General features: G+C 30.4%; 1 protein-coding gene across 6 annotated transcripts; it reads right to left on the bottom strand.

Annotated features, from left to right (window-relative positions):
- Positions 1 to 2,284: 2,284 nt before the first annotated feature.
- LOC113870946 (carboxyl-terminal-processing peptidase 3, chloroplastic) lies at positions 2,285 to 9,042 on the bottom strand. Of its 6 annotated transcripts, none has more exons than XM_027507542.1 (13): positions 8,660 to 9,021; positions 7,395 to 7,476; positions 7,144 to 7,274; positions 6,832 to 6,918; positions 6,122 to 6,200; positions 5,695 to 5,774; positions 5,380 to 5,415; positions 4,762 to 4,881; positions 4,289 to 4,375; positions 4,035 to 4,184; positions 3,548 to 3,655; positions 2,912 to 2,916; positions 2,285 to 2,688 (listed from the first exon to the last, which is right to left on the bottom strand). In XM_027507542.1, the coding sequence occupies exons 1-13, from the start codon at positions 8,990 to 8,992 to the stop codon at positions 2,679 to 2,681; spliced, it is 1,308 nt and encodes a 435-aa protein (XP_027363343.1). In that variant the 5' UTR covers positions 8,993 to 9,021; the 3' UTR covers positions 2,285 to 2,678. The 6 variants fall into 6 exon arrangements, with proteins under 6 accessions (XP_027363343.1, XP_027363338.1, XP_027363342.1 ...); XM_027507537.1 differs by having other exon boundaries at positions 2,285 to 2,772; positions 2,885 to 2,923; XM_027507541.1 differs by lacking the exon at positions 2,912 to 2,916 and having other exon boundaries at positions 8,660 to 9,038.
- Positions 9,043 to 14,007: the final 4,965 nt, after the last annotated feature.

Consider the following 14,007-nt stretch of genomic DNA (forward strand, 5'->3'; position numbering starts at 1 on the left):
GCAGATGCATGTAATTATAATCTTTAAATAATTTAGAGATCTATGAATTAATTTAACCATAAACAAATTAAGATACACAATTTCTTAGATAGCAAGCTTTTTTTTAACACTTTTATATTTTCCCTTGCATGGTGTTAAGCTAGCTATAGCTAGTGATAAAAACAAGCTTCGAATGTCACATACTTTGGATGAAGCTCTTGTCAGAAAAAGAAAAGATACAATTGATTTCTTTTGGTGGTCACATTACTTTGTTAATGTGAAAAGAAGAAAAACTTCAAGTGGACGCACACTATGTAACATTGTAACAAGAGAGGGAAAGCAACAGAAAATCTTCGAAATGTTGTCTCTATTTGATTACTCTATTTGTGTATGCAAATTGCTAAACAAATTCCTCACAATAAGCATTTGAATTTACATGGCACCAGAGTAACTTCAAGTGGATTTATCATTGATTCTAACCAAACGTTCAAAATAGTCCAAATTAAATTTTGTCATTTTTATATTTCTTGTTACATCTCCAATGGTGAATGGCTACATGTATTACTCAAGAGTTAACAAAACAAATAATGAGAAGAAAAAAAAAAAATCCTATTATTAGTTTATTCTCAATTGCCAAATGAAAGTTAAGCTCTAGATCCATCTATTTGCAAACCATAGACTAAGCCTTTTTCTAAAAAGATCATAACCGTTGCCATGTCAAAGGTGCTTCAGATGGGTCGAAAGAGAGTTTCCACCAATTGCAATGAATTGAGAAAAGATAGCTTGCCTAGTAATCCCTTTCACATTCCTTTTTACTCTTTTTTTCCCTTCCAAGTAACCAACAACACAAAAATGTTTATGAATCTAAACTTGTCAATTATCCAATCCATCAGGGAAACTCAATGTAGGGTGTACCATAAATGGTAGTTACTTGATTGTTCCTATATATAACTTTGATCTAAGGGGTTCTTTGAGGATGCTATGCCACCATGCACCGACTAAAGTATTTATTGGTCTTGTGGGGTCTTAATAGCTTTAACCAAAAAGGATTAGTAAAATTAAAAAATGGCTATTGTTTAATGTACCCTTTTACCAACTTAAAAGATTATGACATTTTGATGTTACCCTCAACAATTTTCCCTTAAGTCCTATATAAGTTCAATTCTTGGTTCCTCAATTGAACAATTCAGTTGCCAACCAATACAAATATTTCTCTTCACTCTCTTTTCTCCATTTCATTACATTAAAATAAATATATTATATTCTTTGGAAATGGCATCATTTGGTAGCTACAATGCTAAAACTTTGATGGCAATAATGTTTGTGTGCTTGTTTTGTGTGACCAAAATTGTGGCACAGGATTCAGAGATTGCTCCCACTGGTCAGTTGGAGGCTGGAGCTGGGTTTGCTTTGCATGTTTCTGAGGTGATCATGTGTTCTTCTGTGTTGGCATCTCTTGTGGCATTCATGTTGCAGTGAATTGGAAAACTATGGCTTTGGAACTTGCTGGGGGTAATCTTACTTTGTCTTGTGGGTTTAAATCCCACACATGCTCTATGTTTGCTTGTTGAAAATGGTACTTCTATTATTTTGCATATTGTAAGATTAGCTTTATGATGAGCTACACAGTATGTAATTTCGTACTCAGCTATTGGTGTGAGCTGATATATTAATGTAATCGTTATGTTCCTTGTAATTGACGAATTTTATTTTTTTCATTTTTCAAATTCTTCAGAACTGATTTTCTTTTTGCATACTACTTAGAAGTGTAGTCCAACTTTGTCCAAAAATATGACATTTAAACAACAACGATTGGATAAGTAATAAATTTCAATTTTACTACATCAGGTCCTATTATCTATCTAGAGGCAGAAGAAATTATATAAAGTAAAGAATTGAATTATTTTGTTAGAATAAAGTATTAAACTTACAAATTTATCCTTTAATAATGGATCTCCTTATTATTCTTCGACCACTCAAATAGTATATACGAACAAAAAGGCACTAGTGAAAGAATAGCAATTGATATTCCTTGAACTTCGACACGAAGTTATGCAATCATGTGTTTTTCTCATTTTATGACACAAATCTTCTTAATTTCAATTTAAATTAAATCAATTTTATCTCTTTTATTTATTATCCAATCAAATAAGATTTTCAATTTCCTTATTTATTTTTATCAATACTTAATTTTCTTCTCTCAACATTAAGTATAATAAAATGCTTATATTTATTTTTATCAATAAAATAATTTATCTTTCAAAATTTTTAAAAATTATATATATTTTTCAATATTTCACATATATTTATAAGATCATGTAATGCATGGAATGTTGCCAGTTATGCTTCAACAAGGAGGTAAATTTTCTATTATTCTATTGAATGATATATACAATCTGTTTCTCTATTTTTTGTACTGATAGTAGTTAGTGATCACAATGTAACATTGTACAAATTGATGCTATTGGCTGACACAGCAACAACCTTCCTTTCAACTGTTATAAACATTGAAAGAAAATGTGATGATAAAGAGCACTGCAATGTTCAAGAAGCAGTGCCTTTGGACTCCTTCATATCCAACTCATGTTCTGCTACCATGATGCAAGAATCTGCTTCCAATGATGAGAGTGAGGTCTTGTCTTTGGTTGAAAGTTCCTTGGCTGGATTGAGCATTTCTGTGGTGCACTGAACATCTGGTGTTATTCCAACCTGATCAATGTCATGAAGAGCTGGTGATAGATACTTTGCTACTGTAACAAAGAGGGCTGACCCATCATGAAGCTCAGTCACACTCTGAAATTAGAATGATAATTCCCTTGATGAACCAAGATATGACAAAATGGAACTAACTTCACTGTTTAATTTGAAATTCATTTGGATGAAAACGCATATATTACAATTGCACCTTTCTCTTTTGTTTTTTGGTCTCTACAATTGCTCCTTTCTGAGAATGCAGTCAAAATGGTTTTTAACTATGAATCATTTCAAAGAATGCAGGGTTGATATCAGGGCCGGCCCAAGGGCTTTTAAGGCCTTTAAAATTATTTTTTGATTAATAAATTTTTTTTAAGAAGTAATAATTATTTTATAAATAATATTAATTTATTAAGCTTAACTGAATATATTTTTTTTATTGAAAAAAGGACTCTCATTTTATAATTTAACTTTTCTAAAATGAAGTTATAGTCATGATTGGGTACCCATTAAACAGTTTAATTAACTTTTATTCTGTAAGTTTTTATGAAGGGTCTTATGACATAAATTTTGATAACAAAACTAATTGAAATAAGCTTAAAGGAAACTTATTTTGATAATTTATACTTAAAAAATTTATTGAAATAATTTTTTTTAAAAAATTTAAATGAGTCATAAGTTATTTTCATAAAATCTTCAAAAAAAATTCTACATGCTTTCTAAAAGTATTGATTTCATTAATGATTGAAGAAAATGTTAAAAAAATTGATTATATTATTTTAATAAATAATTTTACATTCTAAAATTTTGAACGATCATTGAATACTTAAAACATGTAGGTATGGTTATTATATAACAAATAGAATAATGGTACCTGAATCTTCCCTTTACCAAATGTTTTGTGCCCCACAAGAATAGCTCGACCATTGTCATGTAATGCCCCAGCTAAAATCTCGCTGGCACTTGCACTTCCCTCATTGACCTGTTAAGGATACAAACATTGCAATTCATTAAACTATTCATGAAAGTACCAGTAATTTTAATGCTTATGAAAAACAATAATGTGACAAGCTTATGTTCATAAACAAAACATAAAACTTGGATGTTAATTGGGTTCATGTTAGGTTAGCTCTGATAGTTGGACATACTTGAATAAAAGAAACTAATAAAGTTTGTTTTGCAAAACAGTAACATACTTGAAAATATACATTTATGATACAATGCAACAAAAAGAATAAGTACTTAATATTTATATGCAAATGTAACATCAAATACAGCAGTTATTGTTCTGTTGCTTACTCAAAGATTGTAGAATTAAAAGGCATAATCAATGATATTAAGCAACTATAGTTATTACTCACAATCACCACAAGTGGATCATGTGTTATAGCATGTCCATCGACCATATTAATGGGTAACATGTTCCCGTTTCTATCAATTGTGTTGACTAGAGTCTCATCTCCATCTAACCACATCTGTGCAACATCAAGGCCAGCTTTTACCAAACCACCCTGCAACAAAATTACAGAAAATTAGGGGAAAATTGTTCTCTGTTACTTTATTCCAATGATCAGGTAACAAGACTATGAGTATTTTCATCAAATTAGTAAATTACAGGATTGTTCCTTAGGTCTAGTATGTATGAGTGTACTCCTTGATTTTCCATTTCCTGAATAGCATTCTTCATGTCTTCAGCAGCAGTCTGTCAATTTGGAATAGGAATTTATATATAGCTTGAATGGATAGCAGTTGTAGGAAAATATTTAAATATCTTCTTTCAAGCTCTTGCTAATAAGTTTCCTTAAGACGCTAGTCAAGAAATCAATGATAGAATTTCTTTTGCTAAAGATTGAAAATCATGGTGAGAGTTCATTTAATATATTTTAACTAAACTTTCTACTTTTAATTCTTTCACACCATTTGCCTTTCTTTTAAGTGTATATTCAGTTCAGTTTTTTAACAAACAATTCTTTCTTCTTTTTTTATCAGTTTCTGGAGAGAGCTTTATATTCCACACAAAGGCTGTTTCAAACACATATTTGATGCATAATTTCAATTTTATTTTATACTTGACTCTTTGTTCTTCACCTGAGAGAAGGCTGACAATTTCACATAGCCAGTTTTTGTGAGATGCCCATCTGGGGATCTATGAGGGATAATAGCACTTGATAAAGGAGAGAGCTTGATATGCTCCCTTGGAAGTTTGACCTTCAAGTATAGTATTAGATCAGCACAAAAATATAGTGAATTTTGAAGTTCAAATAAAAGGAAAAATGATTAGCTAAATGCTCATGTATAGCATAACTAAAATAAAAGAAAAGTTTTTCTAACGGCTCAATGACACAATAAAAACTTATTTATAACGATTTTTATTAGAAATTATAAGATATCATAGAATTTAATATATTGATAAGATTAAATATTATAATTTTTTATTATGTATTTTTAAAAATATACTAGAAAAACTGAGAAAAAAATACAGTTTTTAAGATAGGCTCAATTGACAGAATAAGAACCTATTTATAATAAGTTTTTTTATTACGATATCACAAAATTTAATATATTGATAACATTAAATGTTATAATTTTTAATAAAAAAATAGTATTTTTTTTTTTTTTGTGTACTCTTAAAAATACGTCAGAAAAACTGATAAAAGAAAGAAGTTAACATTTCAAGAATCATAATACCTAAATTGTCAACATTACCTCTCGGATACAAGAGTCAGTCCCAGAGTCTTTGACCTGGTGAAGAAAAAAATTTAAATTAGTATCTAGAAAGCTTTGTAAGAAATGAAAGATTTAAGCTATTTACAAAAGCATTCTCCATCATATGCTACTGTGCATTATTTGAATATATGAAGGTTGGAAATTACCCCCACCACCCTAGGAAAATAAAAAGAGAGTTGAAAATTGAACTCTCAAGTAAAAGACATTCAATCCAAAATACTTGTCTAAGGCATAGCTCAATAATTACAATAATGCTTATATTAAAAATGGAAGTATGATAATTATACAGTGAACCTTTACTGTAACAGTTGTTCCAGCATTCCCTCTTAGCCTTTGTGCTGCAGTTTCACTATCAATGCCATCAAGCTTCTCCCCTGCAGAATCACATTATTATCAAACAAAAGCTAATCACTTGATTCACTTCATAGACAAAATCTTTAATTCCCAATAAAAATTTATTGATATCAGCTAGAAATTTATGAATCATCTAAAACAGAAAATTCTTCAGACTTCAGAGGAAGAGACATAAGATGAAATTATATTTGTTCCAAATCAAGAAAGGGTATTAGCTGTGACACTTTTCTACACCATTTCAGTCTTAAGCACTATCAATCATGCAAAATTTGGCATCTATGCAAAAGTCATAATAATGGTTTTCTATGATAAACTAAAGAAAACTAGACCTAAATAGCTTCATACATTAAAAAAAAAATATAAGTACCGTTTATTTCAACCAATTCATCTCCTTGATGTATACCAGCACGAGCAGCTGGACTACCATCTATGCATGACAAGACAACCTGGGATTTCAATTGAAAAAAGTCATAATTTTGAAAATCAATATAGGTTCATTATCAGGTCATCTTGAGGGATAATATTATCATTTTACAGAAAAAAAATCATGAAGCAAAACATGGACGGTTCCATGACTTGTTGTATCTAGTTCTTGATGCTGCCAATAGTTTTAAGGGTCTTGATAATCAGTGTCCTAAAAGGTGGGGTTAAAAAATTGAGAAATAGAAAGCTTTTATTAGAAATTATGTTAGGGGTGCATCCAAAATTATGAAAAAAGAACATTGTTATACTTTCCAACAAAATTTTTTCATTTTTAATTTGAAAAATGTTAACCTGAGTCCTTTAATAATAGTAGTTTTATTGAAAAGATAAACATTTACTATACTTTTATATCTACCATTTATGAATACTTAAACTCAGTACTTAGTCCTAAGGATTAAGGTTAACTAAATCCTTAATTTTTTAGTACTTGTTAGCATTTACTTAATTTTAAATAGTGAAACGGAACAACTACTTTACATTTACAAAGGGCAGGGGTCAATATCATAATTAAATGACCTTAAAACAATTAGCAAATAATTTGAATATGGTTTGATTGCTGAAAATTATAGGAAGAGTTCTTTGCAAGTGACTGACCAAATGTCCTGTCCTTGGTTCAACATTTATGAAGAGGCCCACTCCTTGTAAGTTCCCATCACTTCCAATTCTAAACCCTTGGTATTCCTGTGAGTTAGGAAACACTGTTAAACTCTTAACTCCAAAACATGACTGCAAACAGACTTGTTGATCTAAGAATAGTACTGATTGAATAGTCTATTTCATAAGGAAGCAACAAACAACACACTATAATAGCCAACATAAATTGCTTTATCTCCCAAATTACTACTTTTTCTAAAGACCAAGAAAGTAGGATTAAGAATCCTGAAAAGGAAGTGTTAATTGTAAGACCTTTGGACTGATAATTCGAGTGAAAGGATCTCCAAGGGTAGAAAGCATTCCACTGATTTTTGTGTATGCTGCATCTGCTGAGTTCAGGGGAAACATTTCCACCATGGTTTGCTGCAACTTCAAATCCCAATCTTCAAATAGAAAAAGTATCTTTTATTATTGATCCATGAAAATACTAATATGCTTTATTATTTATGGAAACATTAGTGGTGGAACTAATGATCAAGAAAAATGTAAGAAATCAGAAATACCTTGGTGATTAAATGTAGGATCAACAAATGTTTCTCGAATTAGACCCCATGCTTCCACTAGAGTTCTTTGAACTGCATTTACCTACCACACAAACCATTTTTCACTCAGCACTTCTCATGTTGAACTAATGAACCAACAAAACTCCAGAATAATTAGTTTCCGTACTTAATTAAGATATGTAGCCTAATACGCCTGTTAGTTCTACGTTCTGAACATAGTAAATGTTTGAATTTCAACATGGGGAAAAAAGTGAATATTTATGGTAGCATATATCAGGGGAGTTGCTGATCACGGATAAATATTTTCAATAACAACAACCAAGTTGTATTTTACTAAGTGAGGATGGCACTCACCGTCATTGAAATGTTCAAAAACTAAGTACTAATCAATATTTAACAATTTAAAAAAATTGCTTGGTATTTGTAAATTTAAGAAAATATTGTATACTATTTCTAAATTAACAACTGTGATTAGTGATAATTGTTTAGGACATAAAATAATTTACAAGGCAATGTAAAAATTACCTTGAAAGAAAGTGATAATTCCCATCGAGCAAAGCAAAGATTACTCAAACATGTACGTTGATTGCATTAATTTCAAACTAGGACGACAGCATAATTGCGATTAAGAATATGATTCTTTAAACTTAAAAATGAAAAAGTAATTTTATGTTTTTGAAACATACTTATTTCAACAATTTTTTTCAAAGAAATAATCTTTTTAAAACCTATTTAATGAAACTGATAAAAATTTAAAATTACATTTTGAGACCAAAAGCTTAAATTGTTTAGTTTTAAAAAAATCTGCATTTAATTTTTTGAATAATTATAAAAACGCCATTTTATTTAATATTTTCAAAAAACTATATAAGAAACCGAACCATACTTACCCCCCAAGCAAAACACAACCAATTAAGTTTCAATGTTAGAAAAAAAGAAGCATTAAACGGGAAAAAAATCTATAAAACGGTGACACATCCAAAAATTCAAACGAGTTTGACTAAATTATCTTAGAAAAAAAAAATTCATTCTAAATGAGCTAATTAAGTTAAAATATTATATTAAAAAAATTAATTTTTATAAATAAAATCACGTTAGTTGACTTAAGGTGAAGTTATATTTTTTTTATGAGATAACTGACACAAATGAACTCAGACAATTGAAATTAAACTGTAAATACACTTATAGATGACAAAAAATGATTTCATTTGACCACTTCTGATATAAACTTCTGCAAATAAAAATGATTTTCAGAGAGAGAAGACCTCAGGTGCCCGTGAAACAGGGAAAGCAACGGTGAGGGACTCAGCGAGAGCGAGAGGCGATTGTCCGAAGACAGAGAACAAAAGAGCAGCCGAAACGCCAAACTCAAAAGCACTTTTGGTGGCAGATTCAACCCACCCTACTTTCTCACCGTCGCTGCACTGCACCTTCAACTTCAACTTCAACTTCAACTTCAACTTCTCCTCCTTCTTCCTATCCCATGATGTCCATGTTCGCAACCACAACCTACGAGGAAACAAAACTTCCCAACTGGGTTTTGATAAAGCTTGAAACCTACTACCTCTTACATCCAATTTGTGACAAAGATTCTTCATTTCCCTTTTTTTTTTTTCTCTTTTTCTTGTTTTTTCTAAGAAAGGAGAGAACAACTAGCTTCGATGTTCGGTGACCGTTAAGTTGTGTATCGAACAGGGGTGTGGACCCCACTTGAATCTTTTTCAGTTGTGGCTATGCTTTGCTCATAGATCCTCTTTGCATGCGTGTACGTATCTAAGTTCAAGAAAATTTAACTCTTTTATTTATTTATTTATTTTTATTTTATTTTACACGAATGATAAAACTAAACAAAAGAAAAGAAAAGAAAAGATTCAAATGACTTACTCCTTCACACGTAACAACCGGTTGAATCTCGAATCAACCATCAATCCAAATACGTCATTTTCGAACGCCTTGTATATACTAATTTTTATTAAAAAATAAGTAATTTTATGTATTAATAAAATTAAATAATATAAACATATTATTTATTAATTTTTTTATTATGTATCCAAAGTTCAGGTTGGATAAACTATACTGGCCAGCAAAGGAGATTACCATTGTAGATTCTAGTTAAAATGAGTTTTGAAAATGGTAGGTCTTCTACAACTCTTCTTTCGAGCTCATGGAATATTCAATATTCCATGATATGTATCTGGCAATCATCAATACATGCAAGTGATCTCTCATATGACTCAAAATTAGCATATTGAATTTCATTTTTAAAAAATATTCTTTTTCTCATAAATATGTTGCATTTATAAATGATAATATCTTACTCTTTATAATTGAAAGGATTTAATACTTTTTTTTACACATGTATAATTCTTACAATTAATTTTATATGATATACAATGAAGTTAATAGTTTAGTTAAAAAAAATATTAATACCCTTACATCTTTAAAAATATTAAAAAAAGCACAACAATTACTTTAAAGAGGGTATCTACTACACTATTAGAAAAACGTTATTTATATACGGATATTACAGAAATAAAAATCTATCTGTAATACAAACGACTTTACAGACGGATAATTGAATATTTTTTTACCGAATTTTTATCTAACAATTTATAGATAGATTTTTCTGTCTGTAACTGTATATGAAAAATTTACAGATAGATATTTAAACTTTAAAAATGTACCATTTCATTAAATTATTTACAAACAGATTTTTTTCATTTGTAATGTGCGAAACACATAAAATTGCGCCTCCTTCTTCTTCCTCATTTTACATAATTTCCTCTCTCTTGCCTCTCGTTGTGTCTCTCTCTAAGAGTTTTAGTTTTTTGACCTTTGCGAGTGATTGGAGCATTCATTTGAAAGATAATTTGCATTATTATATTCCTGATACGATACTCTAACTTTTAATTGGTTTAGTTTTTTTAATTTTTGATGTATTTTAGAGACTTAAAATTTCTAATATAAAGTTGTAGGATTGGAGATTATATGACTTGGGGAGAAGAGCGTAGAGGTCCTTCTCTGAACCTGATTATTGTGTACTATGAGATTGTTTACGTTTGCGGAGTTTGTAGAATATGCATGTTGTGACGTTATAAGGGAGTGTGCTTTAGAACAGTTTAGTATTGTGATGTGTTTGTTTTTTATGCATTGATTAATATATTGTTATATAATATATTAGTTATGTGTGGTAAAAATTTTGATTTTTGTGTTAGGTGTAAATAAACGTAAGGAAATTGACATGTATTAGGGGAGATTCTGCCAAAAATTATATTAAAAATTTGTTTAATATATAATAGATGGTTGATACAACATATGTATTTGTATTAGGTTTATATAGTTCTTCCTCAAGATGTTTCTCAGAAATCGTTAGTGGATATATGATAGGTTGCACCCAAGTCGGAGGGGAATAAAAGCTAAATTCTTTGAAGGTATAGAGGAATTCATACGTGTTTGTTGTAATTCGCAGCAATTCATCACCACCCAAAAAGTTAGGTGTCCATATTCTAAGTGCAAGTGTTGAAATTTTTTGAATATTGATTCAATTAGGTATGATTTGTACAAGTTTGGATTTAAACATGATTATTGGATATGGACTAAGCATGGAGAAGTAGTTAATATGGAAAATCAAGTAGGCAATTTAAATATATTGCAATCAGGTGAAGATGTAGGTAATGTAAGTTAGGAAGAAAGCAATAGTCGTTATGAAGAAAAAGTTTAAGATGTTGGTCCTAAATTTAGAATTTTTCGTGATTTTGAAGTTGAACAAGAACCTAATGGAGAGGCTGCAAGGTTTTATAATCTTTTAGAGGTAGCAAACAAGTCTTTATGGGATGAGTGTGTGCATTCAGAGTTATCTTTAGCAGTAAGAATGTTAAGCATAAAGTCAGAAGGCAATCAAAGTCAGAGTTCGTTTGATCAATGTGCTACATTAATTAGTGAGCTTCGTCCCCAACCTGACTCAATCCCAAAAGACTTTTACTAAGCAAAAAAATTAGTTTCTAAACTTGAATTAAAAGAAGTCAAAATTAAATGTTGTTTGAAAGGCTGCATGCTGTATTACAAAAATGATGCTGTTTTGACCAATTGCAAATTCTGTGGAGAGCCTAGGTTTAAACTAAGAAGAGGCGGTAGAAGTGATAAACATAAAGATGTACCGCAAACTAGAATGCATTATTTGCCTTTAATTCCTATGCTAAAAAAGTTGTATGCTCTAAGCTCAGCTTCTTACATAACGTGACATGTTGAAAATAAAAGGAGTGATGGGATAATGACTCATCTATTTTATGATGAGGCTTAGCAACATTTTGATCAAGTGTATCTTGAGTTTGCATCTGATCCTAGAAATGTAACGTTAGGGTTGTGTACTAATGGATTCACTCCAAACAATCAGTTTAATAAACCATATTTTTATTGACCTATTGTGGTTAAACCTTTTAATCTTCCTCTCAAAATGAGCATAAAAAATCCATATTTGTTCTTAACTTGTATAATTCATAGTCCAGAAAATCTAAAGGCTAAAATTGATGTATACCTTCAATTTTTTATAGATGAATTGAAAGAGTTGTAGTGTGAGGGTGTAATAACTTATGGCATATTAAGGAAACAAAATTTTAATATGAAGGCAGCACTGATATAGACGATTAATGATTTTCCTGCTTATGGAATGTTGTCTGGATGAATGAATCAAGGGAAATTAGCATGCCCAATTTGTATGGAAGATACAAAGGTATTTACTTTTAAACATGGAGGAAAAAATTCATGATTTGATTGCCATAAGAGATTTTTAGATATGGAACATCCTCCTAGGCATTAAGCCTACAAATTTAAGAAAGCAACTGTTGAGAATAAGGATCCTCCTGTCTGTTTAAATGGTCATCAAGTATGAGATAGAGTTAGACACTTAGCGTATGAAGCACGTGTATGTGGACCAGTACAATACAGGTGGATGTATCAGTTTAAACAAGAAATCGGAGAGTTCAAAAGGATTGTGAAAAATAGAGCTCAAGTGGAAGGATTCATATATCAGGCATATATATCAAAGGAGACATTAAATTTTTGCACATACTATTTTAAACTTTATGTTCAATCAAGGAGGACTCGGGCTGGTTGAAATGATAATGGGGGAGAAAAGCAGTAATGAGCCTACTCTATCTATATTCAACCAACCAAGTCGTGCATCTGGGAAATGCGAAGAAAGATGGATCTTAGGTGATGAATCAAATGCCGCATACTTGCACATCTTATTAAATTGTGATGAAGTTCAATCATTCAGAACGTAAGTGACTTGTGATTGCTTTAATGACTTTTTTCCGATCATGGTTATTCAAATCTAATTAATGATGTTGCAATATTTATAGATATTATGAACAATTATATGGTCACGAATGCTTTAATCAATTTCCATCATGGTTCAAAAGTTATGTATGTTTGGAATTTTTCTAACATTTTAGTTTACTGAATTTTTTATATTATTCTTATTCAATCAATTGACATATTTAATGATATATGTAGGTGCGTGATCCCAGTAATGGTATCACAGATACTGACCTATATAACTTATCCAGAGGTCCAAAAGATAAAGCATATTGTTGGCCAATTTACTATGTTAATGGGTATAAATTTCAAACCATTGAATCATGTAAAAGGAAAAAAAAAACAGACAATAGTGGAGTTACTGTGAGAGAAAATTCAACTGATGGTGACTATGATTGGTATGAGAAGCTTAATGAAATAGTTGAGCTTGAATATGCTGGTGAAACTATAAAAAGGATTATCTTATTCAAGTGTGAATGGTTTGATCCAACACATCCAATAAGGACAAGTAGACATAATTATTACAATATAATTGAGATTAACTATACCAAAAGATATAGAGGCTTTGACCCCTTCATCATTGCACAAAATGCAAGACAAATATATTTCTTATTTTATCTTGGAAAATGTAATAAAAGTTGGAGGATTGTAATAAAAACTAAACTGAGGGGTCAAATTGAAAGTGATGAAGTAAATGATGAAAATGCATATCAAATTGATGACTCAATCCCTTCACGTGTAGTAATAGACACTGTTGTTCCTCCAATTTTATCTTCTCCTTTAAATGAAATTGAAATAATTGACTCTCCTACCCAAACTGTAAAAAATAATGAAATAGATTACATGACTGAAAATGAGGAGGAAAGATTTATGAATAACATTTCATCGAGTGATGATAAAAGTAGTCTTGAATTATCAAAGTAAATGAGGTAAATTAAGTAATTATGTTTGTTAAATTACTATGTTTCTATGATTATTTATTTTGAGTTATCATAATTATTAACCATATTTTATAAAGATTATGGTATTCGTCTCTAAACATATATTGTGTTTGATTCAGATATGGCAGGTAAAAGTAATATGGGTGTTGCTTAGCATCCTGATCGGGGTAACACTCCTTCACCTACCGCTTCCACTTTGACCTCTACATTAGCTATAGTGCAAACCTCTTAGCCTAGGAAGCAAGAGCAATTTATCTTGGTGCCCAATCCTGGGTATGTTGCTCCTCCCCCTCCAGTACAACGAGTTTCACACTCTGCACTGCCTACTACACAGGTCACACAGTCTCCTTCTACAC

Source organism: Abrus precatorius, unplaced genomic scaffold, assembly GCF_003935025.1.
Source record: "Abrus precatorius isolate BTA unplaced genomic scaffold, Abrus_2018 Scaffold7, whole genome shotgun sequence".
NCBI lineage: Eukaryota > Viridiplantae > Streptophyta > Magnoliopsida > Fabales > Fabaceae > Abrus > Abrus precatorius.